Source organism: Siphateles boraxobius, unplaced genomic scaffold (genome assembly GCF_051911475.1).
Source record: "Siphateles boraxobius isolate OS27281-9 unplaced genomic scaffold, OSU_SipBor_1 1, whole genome shotgun sequence".
NCBI lineage: Eukaryota > Metazoa > Chordata > Actinopteri > Cypriniformes > Leuciscidae > Siphateles > Siphateles boraxobius.
The window spans coordinates 12,751,811-12,776,049 of NW_027508699.1; the positions used below are offsets into that span (position 1 = coordinate 12,751,811).

Below are 24,239 nucleotides of genomic sequence, written 5' to 3' on the forward strand. Positions count from 1 at the left end.
AAATAGGAATATTGGGAAATATTATTACATTGTCAAAGCTGAATTTTCAGCATCATTACTCCAGTCTTCAGTGCCACATTATCCTTCAGAAATAATTCTAATATGCTAATATGGAGCTCAAAAATAATTTATTGATGATTATTGATGCTGTTTTGCATTTCCTCCAGAAACTTTCTGTTTGTTCGCAAAATGTTTCCCTGAGAAACTTTGCATTCACTTGCAAAGAACACAACATTTTTGCGAGCGAATGGAAACGTTTTAGCAAGGGAACGCAAAGGTTTTGCAAGCGAATGCAAAGTTTATTTTTAAAACATTTGTGAGAGAACACATAAGCATTGACACTATTTTTCCTATTATTTTTTTCCACCACCATGGCATGTGGCACTGTAAGTTTCAAAGTAGAAGTAGGCTAGAAGCTTATCTTTTTATTAAAATTTAGCCTTCAAAGTTTGTCCAAGTATTTCATTTTTAGGGGAAATCCATTCCATTTGAATTAAACTCTGGTTTTGCTTTACCAGTATCAAACTGTCCTTTTCTGGTAACCTTGCATGTATCAAGCAAAAGTTACAGGGCTTATTAATCTGTATTGTTTCTTTTGTATGGTTCTTAGACAATGACCTCTTTCTTTCCAAGGTGTGTGTCTTAATGTAAATGCTATTCTAAATTATTTTCTGTGGTAATCAAAATTATGCCACAAATGTGGTTGACAGAGCTTCACTTGTATTTAACCCAGAACATTCCTTTGATTGAATGTTACTATAGAGATAATCCCTTGTGTTTAGAGCTGGATTTATCAGAGATACCACAGCTAACATTGTCTCATATGACAGTCCTGACATAACCCCTCATATACTGCATGCACTGATATATTACTGTACCAGCCTCTACTAATACTGCCATATCATGATCTTCTGATTCTGGCAAGCCTCCTTGTTGTGCACGAAGGAAAGGGTCCATGTGAGACGTGGGGTCAGGCTGATATTAATTAATGCTGGCATTCCATTAGCCAATTTTTAGCTGTTTGTCATTAACGTCATTTACATAGTCGCTCAAGAATCAAATTGAGTCTGTGCATGGTCACACCTCTCAGCGTTTGGTTTTGATGGAACAGACTCTCATGACTTTTCACATATGAAATAGTAAACACTGGATAAACAGAATCCTGGGTTATCTTGATTCAAGTTTCACATTGCTCATAATTAACCCAGGGTTAACAATTAATCCTGGGAATTTATAATATGATGTTTCACACTGCACATTCCTAAACACTGGGTTAACATTTTTTTATTGGCATATTGCGGTATCAGTGTCATTGACTGGATGAATGGAGCATGCGATCTGTTTACATAAAGACCCTAGCATTGCACATCCTCATTTAATATGTTGCTCTGTACTATTAAACTTTTCCTGAATGGATTTTTTGGACTATAAAGGTATGAAAAAACAGTCTCTGCTTGACTTCTTGACACATGTTTTCTGTCACCATTAGACATTGTTACCCTCAAATGCAGTAACGACTGTTCATACAATGTGCTGTATTTCTGTGACTGTCCAAATCAGGTGAATATGAAGCACATCATTATGTGTCTGTTGCTAAGCATGTAATTGTAACATTCTATAACTGCATCGTTTTCCACTGCGTACGTTTGGGTACCAGGTTAGGCTTACCCTAACCGCTGTCATAACTGGTTTCATCGTCCCGGGTCAAAAGCGATCCTAACCCCGCTTCTAAAGTGTAAAACGGGGTTTAGTACAACTATAGCCCAGAGTTAAGCGCAGTTTGAAAAGGACCACGTTGACTTTCAATGTTTCTGAAAAACTGTTATTGCCTACACATTTTTCAAAATATTATCTTATGTGTTCCATAGAAGAAAGAAAGTCCTTTTTGGGTGAACTATCCCTTTAAGATTGCCTGTTCCTAGACCTCCAGGGTAGCATCACTTCTGCCTCTAAACCAGAGGATGTAAAATCCTGCTCTTGGAGGGCAATCTTCTGTGGAGTTTAGCTCCAATTTTGAAGTCTAAATACAACGCTAAATGTAGACTGTAAACAAACTTCATCAGGGTTGTATGACTTCAACATGACCACCGTTAAGCGGACCTGATTTTACCAAGTGCAACATGTTCCTGGATCAACATCTTTGTTGATCCTGGAACAACATTCAAATCAACCAATCAGATTTGAGGGACAAGTTTACAATTTATGTCAAGCTTCTACATCAGTGTTATTCACATATTATTTCCCTCTGATTTTTAGGATAACTTCTGGGTAGGGTTAGGTTTAGGGGTAGGGATATGGTTATGAAAAAATTTTTGGACGGGAAAGTTGTTCCAGGATCAACAAAATATGGTGACCCAGGAACACATCTAACTCTGCAAAATCAGGAGGTGCAACCATTAAGTTTCCAAAAACTTTTTGGCCCTGTCCCTAAATTGACTTGTGGACTTACAATTACTGTCGCATACGCATTTCTGTTAAGTCCATGAGACCATAGGGTTTCCCATATGTCATTTTTAGGTTTCAGAAGGGTGCTCGAGAGTGCCCTTTGTGGCCCTCAATGTGCACTTTTGTGCACAAAAGTGCGGATTTGTAGAAAGACTGCAAGTCTTTAGGGTGCCATTTGAGACGGGGCTTTTCAGTATTTATTTTCAGTCTTTATTTATTTCGTTTAATGTCCATCTGTAGTCCCATTTACCCACTTGTAAGCAACTGCCTTTTTCAAGACAAGTAAAAGCTTTAAAAAAATCACAAGTGGGTATTACTGATGTATCTATGGCAAAAGAAAAACAAAAAAAGCTTGTGTTAACCACAGACCATATTTATGTAATTTAACCAAAACCACTTCAAAATACCCACTGACTTTAGGTTGATGGAACTGGAAGTAAAAAAAAAAAAAATGCTAACTTGTTTTTGGGTTTTGGGCTACGAATTATTATTTTTTTTTTATCCCTGCAGCACACATTGACAATGGACCTTTCTGCCTGACCAACGCATTCTCATCCTTTGGCGGCATATGTGACGCCATATGACAAAACGGCGAAATACTACGCACATGGCACCCTTTATCGTCAATATAACACGCACTGTGATGGGTAGGTTTAGGTGTGGGGTAGGGTCTGCGTCTCATATTCACGCTAAAGGATGCCAGTCAACTTTATGACGCCTTGGGTTCGCGTGTTATATTCACGCTAAAGGGTGCCATGTGCGTAGTATTTCGCCGTTTTGTCATATGGCGTCACATATGCCGCCAAAGGATGAGAACGGGCTCGCCTGACCACATCAGAAGTCCTCTCCATCCCTCCAGGCCTATTCCTCCAGCATACTGGATAGGTGGTTGCATGAAATACACTACAAGCTTTCTCTGTCACCCCTTGATTTATGTCGGTAAATGTGAGGAGCTTATAAGAAAAGTTTTACTGAGATCCGTACTGTATCACTGATGCTACACTAGTAGCAATGCACACTGAAGGATGCTTGTTGGATGAAGGTACACTACAGTAAATCCCCAATATCAATCTCAATTGAGCTTGGACCCAAACTACACTTCTTATAAAGCATATGTGGGCAGTAAGCATGAAAAGCCATTATGTGTGCACATGAACATGAGTTTGGGTTCCTATCTATCTCCTGACATTTAGCCACATTCTCCCAGCTGGCTTAGACCTGTTTGGTGTGTTGCTGCGTTAGCTTCTTATTTTAGCCTTGCCACTGCTACACATTCCACAAGGGCAGATAACACTCACTCACAGCAAAGGGTCAGACCTCTAGTGTGTATGCTGGCATGCTGATCTCAGACCAGTTTGACTTCTTTCCATGGTAATGTTATGAATTTTTTAAGTGAGGGATTCTGGTTTTAGACTATTTGATGGCACCATTTACCGTGAGACCTGAAAGATGACTGCATGTCTTAATTCAGTTCAATAATAATGATGCAATGATATAGTTTGAAATATGGCCACAAAGCCTTTGACCCATTTGAAGAAATTAGAGTCATTTAATCTAATTGTGTGCATGCTGTTTTACATTATGTTTTCATCCTTGTCAGTTATTTGAGTAACTGTCATGGTACATTGATATCAACAAATTCCTGCATGCTATTCCACACAGCACATTCTAATAACTTCACCACAATAACAATATTGAGCAAGAAGACTATTTCTCATGCTTTCAACTGCTGGAACTTGAGAAATGGAGGCTAACACTTTCAGACACTTCAATGGCTCTTATTCAGCAAATAATCAATGTCAGAGTCAGTCAGGAAACATGCTGCAATACAAGCATACAAGTCTAAACATAAACCTAATTCAAACTTTGGATTCAACTGAAAGTGTGGTGAGGCAACCTGAGCCTGTTTGGTTAGCGTCAGGAACACAATTTCAAGTGACACACAGTGAAGCCCCTTAGGACACCACTATGACTCTAATACAACTCTCCAGTCAGGTTGATATAATGTGACCCATCATATGATTCAGTGCATGTGTACACGTATCCAGACATACTGGACATGTAGTAGATCCTTACAAACTGACTGCCGTAATACATCGGGAGAAAGTAATTAAAAGGTGTTCTTTAAGCGTTTAGTGTTTAATTTTCTACACTACTAGCAGTGTCATACAGTATTCCAAAAATGTTGGCTTTCCAAACAGATTTACCAAACACTACCCTTGTCTTCCATTGCTCAGCTAACAGATAGTCCCGCCCCAAACTCATGCCATTGGTTGAGCTAATATCGCTATCGCTATGTTGGGCTGTTCAGGACACCCAAAACAATGTGATAATAAACACCCAAGATAATGTGTTTATACTTTTAGATAAAATTAACTTAACCTCATTGGAACAGCTTACTCTGCATATTGACATGGGATACGAGAAATTATTTTAACATTCAAACAATTACAATAACCTCAAAGTCTGTCCAAGTCAAGTTTTACAGCTTCATGTCACATGACTGCAATACTCAAGATTCTTACATTCTTAATTGAGTATGCATTTCAAAACATATGAGTTTTATTTCCCAGTTCAATTTAAGTTTAGTAATCGATTAAAAAAAAAACGCATCAAGGAAACACATTAAAACCTTACAGGTGAATGAGGTGTCCCTTTGAAGCTTTACTCATAATGTCCTAATGGAACACACAGCCACATTTGTGTTTGAATAACTGTGACGAAGGCATCAACTGACAGTTTCGGGGTCAACCCTGAACCAAATAGTTCTGAAAAGAGTTTCCCTTCCAATTGATTTATAAAGATATACATAATACACAGGCTCAATGTGGACCCTGCCGACCAACTGTAACTGCCTTTACTTCTACAATGGAATGTCTATTTCAATGATCTTGATACAAAAAAATAGTGGCCAAGTCAGCAGATCATGAATGACTGATCACTTTATACAACATACACATATACTGTACATATCTGACCAATTGATAGACTATTTGACAAACAACACAGTCAATGCCTGCCTCATAATAGCACAAGTCAGACTGTAACATTCCACTGCCAGACAAATATCAATACTGTTATGTTTAGCTGAAGGCTCTATACAGAGACATATCCTGATTAGTACCGTACCATACGGACATGCCGACTCTGACTGCCGTCTCCCGGTGAGCAGCTCGTCGTCCTTGCGCCTCTTTGTCCGGCGCAAACTGTCAAATCTCTTCATGGGAACCAGCAGGCCTCTTGTACGACCTGAAGATCAACCATACCCTCCAAAGTGCACAACACAGATCCTGTTAGAATAGCAGAGAACTTAACACAAGTAAAGCCAAAGCAAATGTCCTGGATTCTAGAAGAAGTTCTCGGTCTTAATGAAACCACCAGTTCTAGATGATGGAGCCGAGCTACGGAGAACTGTGCCTTCAGAAGTATCTCTTATAGATGTTTATGCTAGTCTCTTTGTTTTTTCAGTCTGATCTTCACAGTTGCCACATGTCCCAGCAGTCCACTTGTATTGCTTTAGTACCCTTTGTAGAAATGAAATCCCGGCATTGGCTGCATTCCAGTGCCCTGATTTTCTGTCTCCATGGAACATGCACTGTCACTTCAATGTAGTCCGTCACTTTGCTTACTCTGTGTCAGTTGAGCAGACCCTGCTGATGAAAGGCAGACTTGCTTAGGACCCCCAGTGCCGCAGATTGTCTCAGAAGTGATGCCTATCTTCACTCATCTGTCTGCTCTCTCCTCTCGCCTTTTCTCTTCTCCTCCCTCTCTCTCACTCTCTGTTTGCGGAGCGTGCAGCCCTGCCCTCTCTGCAGGAAATTGTCAGGTGCAGCTGTGTGTCTTTAAAATAGCATTCATGGCAGGAAGCTGTAAAAGGAGACCAGGCAACACAAGCTAGCCACACTATTGGTTCAGTCCTCCACACGATGTTGCCCTTTTTGCTTGGCCACTGAATTTGCATACATATACTAAATTTATTTTACTCTGCTAATGTTTTTTTTTTTTTTTGGTCTTTGTGTCGCCCTCCCACTTTCCCTCTGATATTCCTATTTCTAAAATTTTCAGTTATGCTATGCCATTTTACTTCCTCTTAAATAAAATTCTTACATTTAATTACTACAGTAAACATTACTATATATATACGCTATTATTATTAATAATAATAATGATATTTTGACGCTTTAAAAAGTTAATATAGAGACTGTAAAACTAATCCAAAACTAGTCTGAATAATTGATGACAACATTTTTGGGTGAATTAACCCTTTAATATTAACGAGAGCAACTGAACAGCTGTTTGTGATCTTAATCCTATAGTTTTACTTCTGCACTTTAAAATTCCACCTCTTCCTGATTTTTCAGTACTGCCTTCTCTTCCAGGGCAGACAATAATATAGAAACGTTACAGCAGTGATCTTAAAAAAGTGCTGATCCTGAGAGCTCTGTGTCTTTGTGAGCCTGCAACTCAAGTGATTCCTGGTGTTTACACCCTCCCACAGAACGCTTCAGTCCAATAAAGAGAATAAAGCCTTCTAAACATGGTCAGAGTGAAACTGAAAGATTCAGTGGTAAATTAAAACAGAATATATTATTCTATGAGATCAATGTCTGTCTCACTATAATTTAACACAACTGTGTTTAATCAAAGCTGCAATGCTCTCTTACTCGTAAGGAGTGATCTACGTCAGCGGAAACAGCAACTACATAACCTAAGTACTTTGAAGTATGAATTATTATCTAACTCTTCAAACTGTGATATATGATATATGATTAATGTTTGACTCACAGTGCCTCCTGCTGGGAAGTAAAGGAGATAGCTGACACTTTTAAGGCCTTGTTTACACCTGGTATTAAAATGTGTTTTGGTTGATCGGATCACAAGTAGACGAGGGAGACAAATTCCCTGTGTTACAGTCACATGGTCAAGGAAGGGATAAAAAGAAGATTGTAACTGCCACGAACTGCTCTGAGACACAAGAAGGGCGGCCATGACGGGACGGGATGAGACTCTGGAAGGGTGGCCATGACGGGACGGGACGAGACTCTGGAAGGGTGGCCATGACGGGACGAGACTCTGGAAGGGTGGCCATGACGGGAAGAGACTCTGGAAGGGTGGCCATGACGGGACAGACAAGACTCTGGAAGGGCGGCAATGACGAGACGGACGAGACTCTGGAAGGGCGGCCATGACGGGACGGGACGAGACTCTGAAAGGGTAGCCTTGACGGGACGGACGAGCCTCTGGAAGGGCGGCAATGACGGGACGGACGAGACTCTGGAAGGGCGGCCATGACGGGACGAACGAGATTTTGGGTAGGGCGGCCATGATGGGACAGGACAAGACTCTGGAAGGGCGGCCATGACGGGACGGACGGGACTCTGGAAGGGCGGCCATGATGGGACAGGACGAGACTCTGGAAGGGCTGCCATGACAGGACAAGACTCGAGAAGGGCGGCCATGACGGGACGAGATTCGGTATGGGACGGCCATCTTGGCTGAGGGGTCACGGGATGGATTTGATTTGTGTGCTGCCCACACAAACAAAATAGCCGTGGCCATGATGATCAGCACTGTACCATCCGGAGCTGACTCAGGCATGGGGGCCTTGACGTGAAGTTCAGGCTCGGCATGCATCTTCACTGGACATGGTGGTGAACTTGGTGGGCCAAGCTCTGCGGCCACCGGTGCTTGTTGCATACTGCCCCCTCCCAAAAAATGTCAAAGGGGAACGTCCTCCTCAAACTCCCCAACAGTGAAGGAGGAACCAGTCAAATGAAGGACATAATCTAGGAACTCGCTCAGTGATCCTCGAGGACCATCACGGATTAATGTGGATTGTAACGGGTTGTTGATTCGATTACAAAAGAAGTCAATGAGAGCATAGTCTGGGAGTTTAGTGAAATTGGCAATACCTAGGAAGTCCTGAATGCGGTCCTCGAGCGAGCGAGTTCCTTGACGAAGCCGGACGAGACGTACTGCTGGATCCATACTGGCGAAGTCTTTTGTCACAAACTGCTCTGAGACACAAAGGTTGAGGATCCAAATGCAGTTTATTTGAGTAATACAGTATCGTAATCAAACACAGGCAAAGGGTCAAACGTGGAGTGAGTTATGGGAGATATAGTTTGTGAGGCAATGACAATAGTCTGATGTGGAGTGCCCTCTGGGGGCTCTCAAGGGCACTCCAGCTGGTGACCGTTACAGTAACAGTTGCTCGGTCTCTTCTTTTTCCCGGTCTTCTTTTCCTCTGGGTCCCTTTCTTGGGCCACTCTTTCTTTGCCTCCTCTTTTCTTTGTCTCTTTCTCTCTACACTTTCTTTCTCTCTCACTTTCTCTTTCTATCCCTCAGGTAACATTTTACATATATGCTGGATACGATTAATGGTATTAGTTTTTATCATCTCATACAGCTATTTTGTAACTATTTTAAGTGTAACCATAACCATATTATCATTAAACCCTTTTAATTACAAATAATGTGCAAACTAGTTTTGATTTGGTATTGAGTTTGAAGTGCTACCTTTTGCAATACAATATTGTCACACTAAAGCAAAACTCTCCCACATATTTAGCTATTGTAACTACGCTTATTTCCATCGTTGGTATAAGTAGCAGTGGGTGGTAATGTACAGTTTTCTACCATCTTGCTGACAATGTTTCTTTAGTCATTTGGCAGTCCTGCAGCCTGAACCACTGCAGGCAAACCACCCTTACAATATATAAGTGAAGTATGTACTGTTGTATGATTTAACAGAAGAGGAGGAGCTCAAACAGATGAATTGGTATCTCAGTGCATGTAAATGCTCAGGTTTCATATTATTCAAATAAAGTGCACAAAGACATGTATTCATAAAGCATCAATGTGTCATCACAATCATCAGCATGAGCCAATACAAAGGAGCTCTTAAAACTGAACTTGCAATTTGTACATTGCTCTAAAAAGCTTTTTGTCAATGGAGACGTTCCCGTGACCCTGAGGCAAAGTAAACAGGCTTCAGAAGAGTCCTCTTATTGAAGAACAATTTGGACCCAGAATTTTTTAGGTGTATTCATTTAGATTCAGTGTGGGACATAGTAACAGGCACTCAGTCTTCCCACTCCCATCTCTAACGCTGGACACATTTATGGAATATTATCCTCACCGAGATGCAAACAAACCTCTTCATACTATCAGGGTAGAATGACTCACTGCTCTTTTTTTGAGTGCGTAATTTCACTCACCACCATATTTCTTAAGAAAATCTTTTTATGTCTCGAACACATTTCAACTAGAAATTATAGCTGCAGTTTAGAGATAAAGGAGTTTCTCTGAAGATCAGCTGTCTGTTCTTTTTCAGCTGTGATTAACAACTTTTGTGTTCACATTCTCAACTGCTCGCAGTGATTTTGTTTGTGAGAAAACATGCTTCAGACTCTTAAGAGCAGGTGCTTATGTGTAAATGTACCTATTATTATTGGCTCTTGCCATGAAAATATCACATTTATATACTATTGTATTTACCATAACATTTCGGTTGCATACTTCTTCAGTGTTATCATTATATACTGAAAATTAGATGAGATCTGATATTGTACTGCAATATAAAAGCTTTTAAATACTGCTACTGAAAGACAAAGCTACCATTAAAAAAACAATCCAGTCATTCTTCTTCATTATTGGAGCTGTGGGGGAATTCTCAAACTAAAACCTTCAAAAAACAGAGAGGGAGATTTGTCAGTCCTTGGCTCACGAACATATGGCTATCTAATTTAATAAAAGAATAACTAGCTCATGTTTCAAATGTAGAGAAGAGAATGCTAGAGTAGATCAATGGCATGAACCACATCAGGTAATACACACCTATTACAGACCTATTATCAGTGATTTAGTAGGGTATTTTTATTTTTATTAACACGCAGATATCATGGTTAAGCAAATCATTGTGCACATATTCACTGTTAGCAGATTTTTGGAACTAACACTTAAAACCAGACTGAGAAGGTGTTGTGTTTTTTCTGCCACACTATTAATGTAAAAGCATTTGATTTGTTGAATGTTTCTCAGAAATAGCTTACTGCGCCTTTAAGACTAACCACTTGTGTTGTAGATGTACTTAAATTAGTTACGTAAAGCTGCAAGACACTATAAATGTTTGAAACAAGTATGACTCTCAAAGTAATAGCTAGGGTTAAGTTTGGGTTGAAAATTCTGTCATTTACTCCCCCCTCGTGTCCCTCCAAATCTGTCTTTCTTTCTTCTGCTGAACAAAAAAGATATTTTGAAGAATGTTGGGGTTCAAACAACTGATTTTCATTTAGCATTTCCAACAGATTTCCAAAAAAAACTTTTTTTTACAGTATCATCTTTTGTGTTCCACATAAAAAAGAAAGTCAAGTATAGAAAGAAATGAGGGCGGGCAAATTATGACAATTTTCATTTTGGGGTATAGTTCTATACCTATCACTTCAATCCTATCACTTTGTAATGTCTTTCTTTTTGCCATATTAAAAACATAAAAAAACATATTTGTGGCCTACAATTTAAGAAATAGGAAATAATAACTAATAAAGAATGTATATTAAATGAAAAATTCTAAAGAAAGCCAAGGACCAAGTGAATATATATATATATATATTAATTTCCTCTTGATACTGACATGCACTTTACTCCGCGTAACAAGCCCAAAGAAATTGCTTTAAATAAGAATGTTTTTGGAATTGTATATCATTTATTACAATATTGATAACTTGATTCTTCTAAGAATTACCCTAGCATTTCATAGCTAGACTATCAACATGAAGTCAGCAAAGTGACTGTGGCCTTTAAATACTGTAACAACCCCTCACTCAAGTCATTTCCAAGCCACGACATGACTCTGACTTGAGAAACAGTAATCTGGGCCCATGTCTGTATCCATTTATCTAAGAAACTGCTTAATGGGCATATTTGGCCTAATTTTCAGGGTTCTGCGCTGGCAGCATTGTCTGTGTTGTCTTGGTTTCATGTTTCTGTGTTTGTCTTGTTTTTGAGCACATGGCTCTGTCTTGGTCTGTGTTTACCATGTGCTCCTTGTTTCCAGTTTCTTGTTTAGTCCACGTCTTGCCTCTTGTTTAGTCCAATTGTGCTAACCTGTTCCTCATGTGCTCCGGTCCCTTAACACTGTGCTTCTTTCCCTGCTGGTTTGTTTTGTGTATGTACTTTGTGGTGTTTTCCGGTTTGTGCTCTTGAAATGATCCTAGCGCGTACGCTGTTTTCGTGTTGTTTTATCCTATTCTCAGTATCAGATTATCCTTGTTGCTATTTTGTTTTACTTAGCTTTAGCTCTGGTGCTTTATAATCTAGTTTGAGTTCTCTTGTTTTAGAATTTCATTTTTAGTTATTTTCTTCAATTCTTATTTTCCCTGTCAAGTGGAAGTCTTGCTTCTCTTCAGCAACTCCAGGGTTTTATCTTAAATCTTATTTATTTTTAATTTTTTTTTAAACTTTTTTCATTAGTTTGCTATATATTTCTCTACTTTTTGTTTCTCTAGACAGTTGATCTTATCAGTTTAGTTTTGGTTCTCTTTATTGTTGCTATATCTTGTCTATCTTGTCTTGTATGTTCTTCGGTATGTTCCTGCCCTATCCCGAGTTCCCTGGCCACTGACTCTTAACTGCCTGACTGGTGCAGCTATCTAACCCCTGTGTCAGGTTCTGTGAGCCTCTACCTGGTGGCAAGACTGGTGCTACATCTGAGATATACATCAAGCTACGTGTTCCTTGTGTTCCTGCCTGGTCTTTCCTTCAGAGCTGCCTCTATTGCACTCGCGTCATCACCATCTTACTAACGGTCTCAGTGGTCACCCATCCGTCGTGTCGTCTGCCCTGCCCTACTGTTTGAACTGGTTTACGCTTCACTCTCCCTGCTGTCTCAAGTCTTCAGTCTTGTTAATAAAAACGCTTGTCAGCTCATTTGCGTCTGGGTCCTATCTCTTGCATAACTGTGACACTGCAAGAGATAGCGTGCGCTCAAAAATCAAAGGCTAGACAACCCAAATCATGATCTAACCACTTCCTGTTCAGATGATTTAGAAAGCAGGTCAACAGGAAGTCAAACTCTTGTTAAAATTCCCCATTGACACTAATGCACGATCAGCTTTCCCAAAACCATTAACAAAAGAAGAGATGGAAAACGGGTCTGTGATCAGTATATAGAGAAAACCGACTAACTGAGGAAGTTGCTGTTTGAATTCTTAGAGTATTAGTAGACTGTTAGGTTAGGGTTCAGGGGCCTCATTTACAACCATTGCGTACGCACAAAACAGGCCCTGAAAGAGGCGTACACCACTTACGACGCACAAGTTGTGATTTATAAAAACAAACTTGACGGGAAAATTTGCGCTCCTGCACGCAAACTCTGACCCATGCGTACGAACATTTTGGAGATGGAGCAGTTTGGCGACACCGATGGTGAGCTGGAGTTAAATGTCTTTTTGGTCACTTTTAGACAGAAAATCTAAAGAAAATGATAGGCTACATATACAGAAAGATAATACAAATATGATTTCACAAACCAAGCCTATCACATGAAGCAAACATCCATCCCTTCTTAAATGTCCGCGCCAGCGAGCACATTTGGTTGTTTAGTGAAACTGACGCATAGCATAACGCATCTAAAACCGTAAATCTTCATTATAAGTCCTAATCATAAATACAGTTCATGTTCACAATAACAGTTTAAATAAAACAATGATTTAAACTTTGTTTTACTTCTGTTGTAAAGATTTAGATTAAATATGCCATTCTGATTAATGTAGTTAAACACTTAAATTACATTACATTACATCATTACTGAGAAGTTACAACATTTTTTATATTCAATAAATAGAAATATTTGTTGTGGATGCAATGCTTTCGAACACTCTTGCATGCTGTGTTTTAATGTTTTAACTAAAGAGATAATTGCTTATCATGATAATAGCAGATTGTCTGAGAAAATGGTTTTGTGCAAATAATGCACAACAAGGTCTATCTGTTTCCATTAAAAACATAAATTAATTAAAAATACTTTTTGGCCAGTGGAAAAGATTAAGAAAAATTTTCTCCGAAATGTATTCTATACTATTTGGTTTATTTATTCAAAAACAAGGCAAGGATAGGCTACTAGTTTTTATTAATGTAACTAATGTGACAGCACAGCCACATTTCATATTTTCCTAATGTCTTGTACCGTTAAACATGTTATCACGTGGATGAATAATCATATGCAAATGATATGCAGATGAGGATATGCACAGTAAAACTAGGCGTTGTAAGCTCCATATATGGTTGTTTCGGGGAGGAGACGCATGTGCGCACAATCTTCCGCTAACTGGGATTTATAAAGGGAATTCTGCGCAGGTTCTGGCGTACGCACGGTTTTATAAGTCTGAATATTTTTTTGAGTACGCCATTTTTAGCTTTCTGGCGTACGTACACTTTTAGTAAGGATCCTACGCACAGTTTTATAAATGTGGCCCCAGGTTAGTAAAATAAGTTGACATTTAGTTGCAAAGTTACTTATGAGTAGAATGTTTGGAGAGCATCAAAATAACATATTAGCTGATATTAAGCTGATATTAAGTCCACTAATACTCTAATGACTGGCAGTTGACATGGAGTTGCAAAGTTACTAGAACTTGCTATAAGTTAGTAGAATGTCTAAAGTGGACCATCGAAATAAAGTGTAATCTTTTTTGGTCTTGATCTACTACAGTATGCTTTGATATGCTCATAGAGACAGCTGAGACTGCAGTGAGCATCAGATCACTTACATGAATACATTTACTCTCACTTGCGGCCTAAATACTTCATAAAGCGCTTCAACTCCTGATGGCCATAATTTTATATGTTTTATGAGGGTAAAAAGAATATAAATAAAATAGATCATTTGTATTTATAAAATGGATAGTTCTGGTCCTGGAAACTGATTGGTCAATACTAGGGTTGGGAATTGAAAATCGGTCAGGAATCGGATACTTGTTATAAAAATTGAATAATGAAAATTGACAAAGAAAACGCATGTGTAACAGAAGTGCGATTGCTTATTTGTTCTCTTTTAATTACTAAGTGCTTACTGGCCTTTAATAATGCTTGAAATTGATATTAGTTAGGCTAGTTGTTTTTGCTAAGGTATTTTTAAATCCTTGTGTAAGTGTTCTTTAGCCTGTCGATTTTTGTTCATGGTACAGTATTTAGCCACAATGAAATGTTTGCAATAAGACTTAGAATAAATGTAAATGACATCTAAGTTTTTTTTTTGACCTTCTTGGAATCGAAGTTAGGAATAGGAATCGGTAAGCAGATTAGGAATCAGAAACGTTAAAATCCAACCCTACTCAATACAGCATTCTTGTCCTCTTAAAATACACAACGCAAGATGCAAAATTAACAACTAAGACACAAAACCACTGTAAGGTAGCGACTACAGTATATATGACTGTGCAATAATTTTGAATAATATAATATAATATAATATAATATAATTGGCTCAGGTACAGCTAAGTTCATTAGCTAAATAATAACACAACTTAAAAACAGCGCCAGGATATTATACTGCATTAACCATTTCATTAATCACCAAGCCTGGAATATGCAGTATTTTCTATTAATGGAAAAGAATATGGGTTCAAATCAATTGAAAATATTAAATGAGTAGACTTGTGTCTCACTTTTTCTAGATCTGGAGAAGAGCTTGATGCTGGCAGGGGCTGAGCTGGACGAGGAGCGGAAGATGCCACTGAAACTGAGACGGCCGGGAGATTTGGGAGGTGAGTCCAGGTGAGAAGATAGTGGACGTGAGAAGATGGTTTTAGGAGATCCTGGACTGGTCCTGGGAAAAATGGGGGCTGAAACTGAGGTACTGGGCTGACTGGCAGGAGACCTCATACATGGGGTAGCCGAGTCACTTCTGTCACCCTGTGAGACAAAAGAAAATATTTTCAATAAATGAACTTTTAGAGTTATTGAGGTTATAAGAGAAAATAGCTTGTAGTTATGTCCTAAATTATGCAATATACACTATATACTATACTTAGATTATACTTCCCCCTCCCTCTGCTTCTGCTACATAAGGAAATCTGTGACAATTGAAGTGTCCAACATTCCACACTTCATTTTGTATATAACATGGTATCTCCATGGAACAGGAACAGAGAGCTTTGCCATAAATTTGAAGTGAGAATGTGCTTCAATGCATTGATGTGATACCAGGGTGAAACAGGATGAGAATGTCACTACATCAGCACACTACTTGAAAATAGCAAGACAAAGCCAAAACATTGCACAACACATGCTGAAGGAGAAATATTTTCAACAAGAATTGGAGAAGAGATAGTGCAGTTTCCTCAAGGCTTCAAGTCAAATCAAGGCTTCAAAACAATCTTGTAATATTAAGTGTACTGACTTATTATTAACTATAGATTAACGTATTAACTATCCTTTGGCAACTTTATAAAATATTTGTTAAGTTGCCAAAGTATAGCTAATAAATTAACTATTCTATACTTCAGGTTGCCTTTGTGTACTACGATTAGCCACACAGAACAGCTAAACTTTGAAATAGTTTATATACTGATATTTGCATAGTTTTTTTGTTTTGTTTTTACTTTCTTAATTCTCACAAAATGATATATTTGCATTTCAGTATTTATACACATTTACAATTTTGTGAGGATTAAAAAAGTAAAAACAAAACAAAAAACTATGCAAATATCAGTATATTAACTATTTCAAAGTTTAGCTGTTCTGTGTGGCTGATCTAAGACAACCTGAAAGCAAACATGTTTTCTCAAACCTCATTGCACAATGAACAATCAGTTTCAAGTTAAGCCAGCAGTACCTCTAGTGCCCTAAATAGTTAGTATTTCAAAGTACTGACCTTCAACTCTTTGGCAAACACTTAGATTGTTTATTTGCTAATGTGCCCATTCACTAGGCTGCGGTTGCTTCACAGGCTGTTTTCATTGGCCCAGCTTTGCTTGGCCTTTGATTACAAGGGGAAGGGTAGGCGTCACCTTCAAGCTTAGCTCTGAGTGGGTGAGATATAAATATTAGATGCTGTAATTAAAATAATAAAACGTGAAAACGTCCAAAGCGGGGTGAGTCATTTTTATAGACACTATATATTTGGCACAGTTAGTTTACAATTAGACATGTATAAGATAAATAAACAAAAAAGCCATTAGAGTTAGCTGTAATATGGTGCTAAATAATGCAGAACTACTTGTGCATGGCATGACCATTTCACTCTGGGGGGTTGGGTGGGGGGGGGGGGGGGGGGCAGTTCTCCTCTGGCCAACGAACGAAAAGTGTATGATTATGATTCAGGCAGCATTACAGGTCAAAAGTCAGATTGGATTGGAACATTATATTATGCAGTTCATCTGGTTGAAGATCGGAGTCATCACGCGCGTATGGGGACGAGTTTGTTGAGGAGATTTTGTCGTGTCAAAATCTGTGCAAAATCATCATTCATAGCCGTAGACGTAGAGACATCATTTAAACTGTTGAGTATGAAATTGAAAGAACAGCATGTGAAAAGAAAGTTTGCCTCTCCTTTTATTCATGAGCAGGTTTCCCTAACGTTTCAGCCCAACCGTTCTATGCCAATCTAACAACAAAACTAGCATCGGCAACACCATCCATTTGTTGTTGTTGTTTTTTTTAAACCAACAAAGTATATGTTTGAACAAGTCAGTAACATTTCTGTGTAATTTAACTCATCATGTAAGAATCCACATATAATGCCTTCAAATCGCAAATGCAAAGGCTCTGTTCCAAAACCTTGTGACTTTTGCTCTCTTCTCTCTACATGCAGCAGCATTATACAGCAAGGCAGCATGCTGAAATTAATGATTTGGAACGCTCTACATGGACAAAAAGTGGTAAAAGATTCCTATTTTGTGTATTTTACCTTTTGTATTTCATCTTTATCTGATCTGTCAATCTCTCCGTCGATACGAGAGGATGCAAATGTGCTCAAATCCTGTTAAAAGACAAAACATCAGAGTTAACAATAAAAGCCAAACCATATGACTCAAAACGTGGTCTTTTAAAGAGAAAAAAGGTCTTTTAAATCAATGACTTCAGAAAATAGTGAAAGAATGAAGAAACAATCATTGAAGCTTAACAGTATCAATGTGATTTTGCAATCGTTAACCTCAATCTTTTTTAAACAGATGATGTTAAATAATGTACAAAATTAGTATTAAACAGCTATTTAAGATATGATTTATCGCTATGTAAGTGAGACGGTCGGCAAGCATACATTGCTCTGGCAGACATTACTTATACTCATAAAGAAAGACAAAATGGACTCTCTAATCTTTTATCTAATGAAGGCAGACTGGGAACAGGATCAAACATTGGTTGGTTTTGTAGCAAAATGCCTTTTTGTTGGGCTTGAAAAAAAAACCTCAGTGTGGGCGTCATGTCAAAGTTTAGACATGTTTTAGGCAACTGTTCAACATTTATTCAACATTCTTAAAAGAGTAGACTCTGAACAAAGCGTAGCTCAAATACAATTGGTTTTTAGATGTTTCACTTCCACAAAAGAATGACCCAATGCGTTTCAAACAATGTACACAAAGATGCATTATTGCACTACAATATGTGCTGCATTCATACTGAGAATGATTTAGTAAAAGTAAGGTAACTCAGAAAACTGAGAAAAACTAAATGCAAATAGTTTTGCATACAAAAAGCAACAATCATTCAAATTCACAATAGTATAAGTAGGCCTACTAAAGTAACTAAGCTAAGTATTTGTCTGAAATAACCATTGTTGGGGGTAACATATTACAAGTAATGTGAGTAACATCAGATTACTTTTTTAATTTAATTACTTTTTTAATTAATTAGTTACTTTTTCAATTAAGTAACACAACTTACTTTGATTTCCCATTTATTGACTGACAGCTGTCCTGTCTGCATGTTGAGAGAAGTCAGGAGTAAGATGCAGAGGTGTTGTTGTTGTGTTATGTAAACATGTACTTTTAGACTAAATGTAAGAATGCATTTACTCATCTCACTTCCACAAATGTATTCCTCAAAATGAATAAAACAGTGAAATGCAAATTCTGAATATCACGCAAAGCAGCAATGATTAAAGGAGAACTCCGGGCAATTTTTAAGTTAATCTTGATCGTTATACCTTTGTGAGTAGCTACTGTCAATAGAAAAAAAAATGAACCGGATTGGTGCTTGCAACACAGAGCTGCGCCGCAAATGCCCAGAGCTCCCACTCAGCTAAAACGGCAGTTATGGGGGCATATACATAAAGAGTGTCTTTGTGCCTCTTAACAGACACAAAATGCAATTAAAATGTCTGTCCAACATGAACAGGGCCAGTGTATTAGTGTACAGTGTACAGTGTTTTAGACGGCTAGCTGTAGTCTCGCGCTGAAGTCCTGTGGGAACTCAGTTGTAGCCAAAGGTAAATAGTAGTGATTGGAAGTCCGGTTCTTTTCCGCGAACCGGTTCTTTCGGACAGTTCGTTTCAATGAACCGGTTCAAGAAATGGTTCGCGTTTGTGCCGTTCCCAATTATGGCAACAGAATACGAAAATAAAATAACTTATTTTCATCGTCTTCCTTTCCATGACCTCGAGATACTGCAGTTGTGTCTAGTTTTACTACAACTTGATACGCAAACTCCCATACAAGTACTACGCGCTAAAGATTACCGCATTTGCAGCGAACACTTTGACAAGGATGACTACACAGACACAACATAGCGGGGCCGGTTGAAGAAAAAAGTGATTCCATGGACGAAGACGTGTGCAACCACTGTGGAGGTATTATTTATCCTTCCATTTGGGCGCTGTGTTGTGTCTGTGTAGTCATCCTTGTACGACACAAACGCGAACCATTTCTTCTTCACCTACACACTGCTATTTACCTTTGGCTACAACTGAGTTCCCACGGGACTTCAGCGCGAGACTATAGTCGTCTGAAACACTATTTAGGTGAATTTAGACAATGGCTAAGTTGCTAAACGCATCTTGTTCACATGTAAGGGCCCTGTTCATGTTGGACAGACATTTTAATTACATTTTGTGTCTGTTAAGAGGCACAAAGACACTCTTTATGTATATGCCCCCATAACTGCCGTTTTAGCTGAGTGGGAGCTCTGGGCATTTGCGGGAACAGCTCCGTGTTGCAAGCACCAATCCGGTTCATTTTTTTTTCTATAGACAGTACTCACAAAGGTATAACGATCAAGATTAACTTAAAAATTGCCCGGAGTTCTCCTTTAAATATGCTAAATAACACAAATATACTTTATGTATTTAATCTCACTTTATTAACCAATGTCTTTGCTGCTGACCTCTATGATCCAATTCAACCATAATAATAAGCAAAAGTGATGACATTTGTGTTCCATTCTTTTGTTTTTATTACTTGACTTTTTTTTGTTGGACTTTTTTCTCCTGCATCCTATTCTTCTGCGGTCCAGAATGGCAGCACAGCTGAAAGGTTTGTTTGAGCTGTGTCCTCTACTGTACAGGCTCGAATTTGAATCCTTCAGCCTAAGGCTTATTCATTTCAACTTTTGGTGTGAAAAGGCATGTACATTTGCCAAATAGGTTTTTTTTATTAAAAAACAAACAAACAAACAAGCCCAGCCCAGATGAGAAAAAGTATTAATAAAAAGTAACTAAGAAACGCAGTTTGTTTTTTAGGTAGTAACGCAATATTAGATTGCATTAGACCTACTATTAAAAGTAACTTTCCCCAACAATGTTAATAACCTTGACTCAGCAGTGAGTTACACTACACCCTTTGTTTACTTCAGGTCCTTCAACTTGTCAAAAGTTGCCAAGGCTACGTTGAATGAAAGCAGACGATGACGCATTTACATGCTCAATATATTCAATTCATTATCAGTTCACAATACTTGCTACTCCTGTCCAACTAGTTTAAGCAACTAGTGTATAGGACATAAGGTCCAGACCAATCCTCCTAATGCATACTGACATTTTAAAAAGTAAAAATGATAAACTATTGTTACTATATTGTTATGCTAAAGTACCTAAATTTCACTTTCTGACATTGCATTCATAAACTACTTCATTTACTGCAGTGCTTAACATATCATCTATGAAAGATGTGCATTATATTTACATAATGAATATACTGGAATAGCAGAACACTATTAGACCAAATGATGAACTGTTCTACTAATCCATTTTTTGACATGATGCAAAGATGGTTGCTATTGCTTGCCATCCTCAACAAGTTGTATTAACAAGTACCACAAATAAACATAGCAACTGCTGACAAGTAGGAATTTTGTCTTCACAGACAATGACCAGAACCAATCTACCAAACGCTACATACCACTGTAGCAATCATAGTCAAGATACGCCTCTGACAATACCAAAATATTACATTCCAGACTATGTCTGAAGCGTTCTACTCAAGGTTATTTATTAATAAGCACATATTTTTATTCAGGTGCCAGGGATTTTATGGTTTTGTCTTAAGGCCAAGATTTTAGATTTCTTAATTTCCAACCCCGTCCCAAACTGCAGCATTTGAACAGAGAGTCCTTTATGAGCGGAGCCAGGACACACCTCTCATATGGACAGAAATGTTATGAATATAGAGACAGATGAATAAATGGAAATCCCACATTCTAAAGCAGTGGTCATTATTGTAAAAACAAACAAACAAACAAAAGAGCTACAGTTTGTTTTTTTCCAAAGGGACTTTTCATGATATACAAACATGAAGTGATCTTTAGTCTACAGTACAGGTACAGAAATATAATTAAAAAATGTGTTGTTTCTAAAACAAATGATCAGCATGCTAATCTATCGAAAAAGCGTGTTTAAACTATTTTTTTCTAAACTGAAACTAAACATGAAACTGTAGATAAACTGTTAGGTAGAGTAGGCGGCTTTTTTTTGTTCATATCATTTGATAGCTTTGGAAAGCATCAAAAGAAGACCTTTGCTTTATGGACTACAAACAAGACCTACATGATTTGTATTTACAAGAGACAGACTTTAGTCAAGCATTATGGGTGTTTTTCTAATGAGAAACAGAGAACCTTAGCCATTCTGCAGCACTGGAAGAGGAACGTTTTTTTTTCAGCTTTTTACAGTGTTCAGCTTTAAAGAGTAGGTCATTTTAAAGGAACAATTCATTCACAAATCGCCTCCATCAATATTTACACCTGCGCATGTTGTACCAAACCCGTGTGCTGTAATTTATTCTGTGAAACAAAAAAGGATAAGCTTAAAGTTGTCATGAAATGGAATTTCACCCTATATATTTCTTAAATGTATACGTGCACGTTTCATTTTTAAAAATGAGGTTCATCTGCCTCCACTTTTGACAACAACAACCACATCTTAAAATCCACTCAACAATTTTCTGTCTGATATACATCACAACAAGGAAGAAAAGATCTGTCGCTACTTCCGATTCATCACAATTTTAAAGGGAGGAAATTTTACACAGCTCTTTGTCATTATCGAAAGTTCACTGCTATTAGGTCCAATAAAATGCCCATAAAAATAGTCCATAGAACTTCTGTATTATATCCTTAAGCTTCTGTAGCTATACTACAGCTTTGTGCAAGGAACAGAAAGAAAATGACATCAGACACTAACAGTATTCTCTCTGTTGAATCTTTCATTTGTGTTTGAATTCAATTCAAAAATGGTGCGTCAGCGTTACAGGTTTGACATCATTGAAGCCAAAAGGCCATTGATTCTCTCATGCGTCATGACCAAGCATAACATAGCCCTACTTGTTCAAACAGCCCCCCCCCCCCACACACACACACTAATTCCACTAATCACTAAGAAAAATCTTGGAAAAGAGCTGTGTGAATATTCTTTAAAAATTATTTTAATGTTCCACTGGGAAAAATAATATGAGGGGCAGTAAAGATTGAAGCTTCATTTTTATGAACTAATTTCTTAGCAGCATGGTGCCTGAAAATAATATTGTCAGCTATAAGCAATAGACTACTAGATGATGTTGCATCCCTTTGAAAACATGAGAGGGATATATAAAGCATGCTATAAGAAATCACTTAGATAAAGAACGCAAGGTGCCATGGCTTTCAGTTCAGTACTAAACTTACTTAATATCTTCAAGAAATATTTTTTTATCATAATCTGAGAGAGAGAGAGAGAGAGAGAGAGAGAGAGAGAGAGAGAGAGAGAGAGAGAGAGAGAGAGATTTTCTGCATGTAACGCTATGAGTCACGGCTCTCTTACAGCTGTCTCCCTCCTCACTTCCTCTTTCAGCTTTCTAAACAGCCAGGCTCATGGAGCATGACGTACCAAACCACGTACAGTAATATTTCAAGCGTATATTTCGGGCAATAGGCTACTCTTGCAAACATTAGCAATACACTAGCGCGTGCGCTCTGTTTTGTTTTCGTACGCAAACAAACATACATAGGCCTGTTCAAGACACGCGTTCATGTTTGCGACACGCGTTCGCATCGGGGCGGGGTTCCTTGGAACTGATGTTTTGACAGCTCTGAAAAGCTCAAGCAGAACTGATTTCATACTAAAAATATATACTTTTCGCACGATTGTAAGTATATAAATAGCGCAGGAGTAATAAAGCAACTCAAATCTCATCTCAACTCACATCGACTGAAAGTTATCTTAATAATTTGCAATAACTTATTAGACAACAGGTAAGATAAAGACGTTCTGAAAATAGAACATCTGGCATTCCAAAATTGCACCAGAACGTTTAAATGTGAACAATGAGATCACATAGTGTAACAGTTAGCCAACTTTAAAGACAGTGCATGCGCCTACGCAACACTCACGCGGAATTGTCGACACAGATAGGCTACTGCGAAAAAACAACTCACTGGCATGTTTAGGTGCAGAGATCGCTTTTTCTTTGAGAATTTCTTAGTACAATCCTTTTTCTTGGAGTCCATCACTGTACTTCCCATGTTTTTCTGCAGTTATAATTCTTCTCTTAATATGAAGAGGGTAACACTCTTCCCTCGCGGATTTAATTCACTCCAGTTTACCGATTAGCCTAAGTCGTTGTCCGTAATGTGGAGATTTAGCAGAAGCTCGTCTGACTTAAAACGAGCACATCCCGACACTCCAGTTCCTTATCAGTGTCAACGCGCCGTGGAGGACATCCGCATTCAACTCCGCTTCTGTCATGGGTTCGATTCCCGCATTGAGCAGGCGATTCGCCCGGAGCTGCGCACACCCTTCCACTGCATGGTGTGAAGTGCTGTAAAGTCGTAGCAGAATACACTGTTACTAAGAAGAGAGTTTTATTTACCTCAGTTAGACTTAATCTCAGAAGTTCATCTGCCTGAGCGAGTGTAAAAACTGGTTTCAGCTGACGGAGTTCCACTGACAGTCACTTTCCATCCATACACTCAAATAGAAGATAGTCATGTCAAAATCATTAAATCTTTACAAAGACCAACCGTATTAATTCAAGCGTATGTAGCCTATGTAGCCTTTTTATATATATTAGGCCTATAGCCTATAGCCCATTATAAAGAACCAATAAAGGAAATAAAAAATGTCGTTATCGCTCACAATCGTTCTTAAAGAGCTAGTTCACCATCGATTCGAACCAGTATGACTTTATTAGATATTTTGCAGATTGTTGGTATGGTAACCAATAGTTTTGGTGAGCAATAGCTATTCGATGTGCGTGTTTACATCTGGAAGACGTTTTTTTTAGAGTGTTTGCTGCAATCCGTCTATAGGACGTTTCCTGTCAAATAGACGTTTAGAAAATGTCTTTAAGATGTTTTTGATTTAGAATGAATCTAAAACTGAC

The 24,239-nt window shown here is 38.3% G+C and overlaps 1 protein-coding gene across 9 annotated transcripts in view; it reads right to left on the minus strand.

Annotated features, from left to right (window-relative positions):
• prkag2b (protein kinase, AMP-activated, gamma 2 non-catalytic subunit b) overlaps nt 1-23,828 on the minus strand; it is a 37,598-nt gene extending 13,770 nt beyond the window's left edge. For 2 of the 9 annotated variants that reach the window (XR_013196840.1, XM_077213109.1), the window contains exons 1-3: nt 23,293-23,591; nt 17,357-17,428; nt 15,114-15,360 (exon numbers count right to left, since the gene is read on the minus strand). Coding sequence is in view for 4 of the 9 variants with exons in the window: in XM_077212632.1 (XP_077068747.1) it covers nt 15,114-15,360; nt 17,357-17,428; nt 23,293-23,379 (406 nt within the window). In the remaining 5 variants the exon portion in view is untranslated. Of the gene's footprint in view, nt 1-5,574; nt 6,313-15,113; nt 15,361-16,321; nt 16,448-17,356; nt 17,429-23,292 lie in introns of those variants that run through there. The other 7 variants (XR_013196787.1, XM_077212632.1, XM_077212762.1 and 4 more) reach the window with 7 other exon arrangements.
• Between the last annotated feature and the right edge of the window lie 411 nt (nt 23,829-24,239).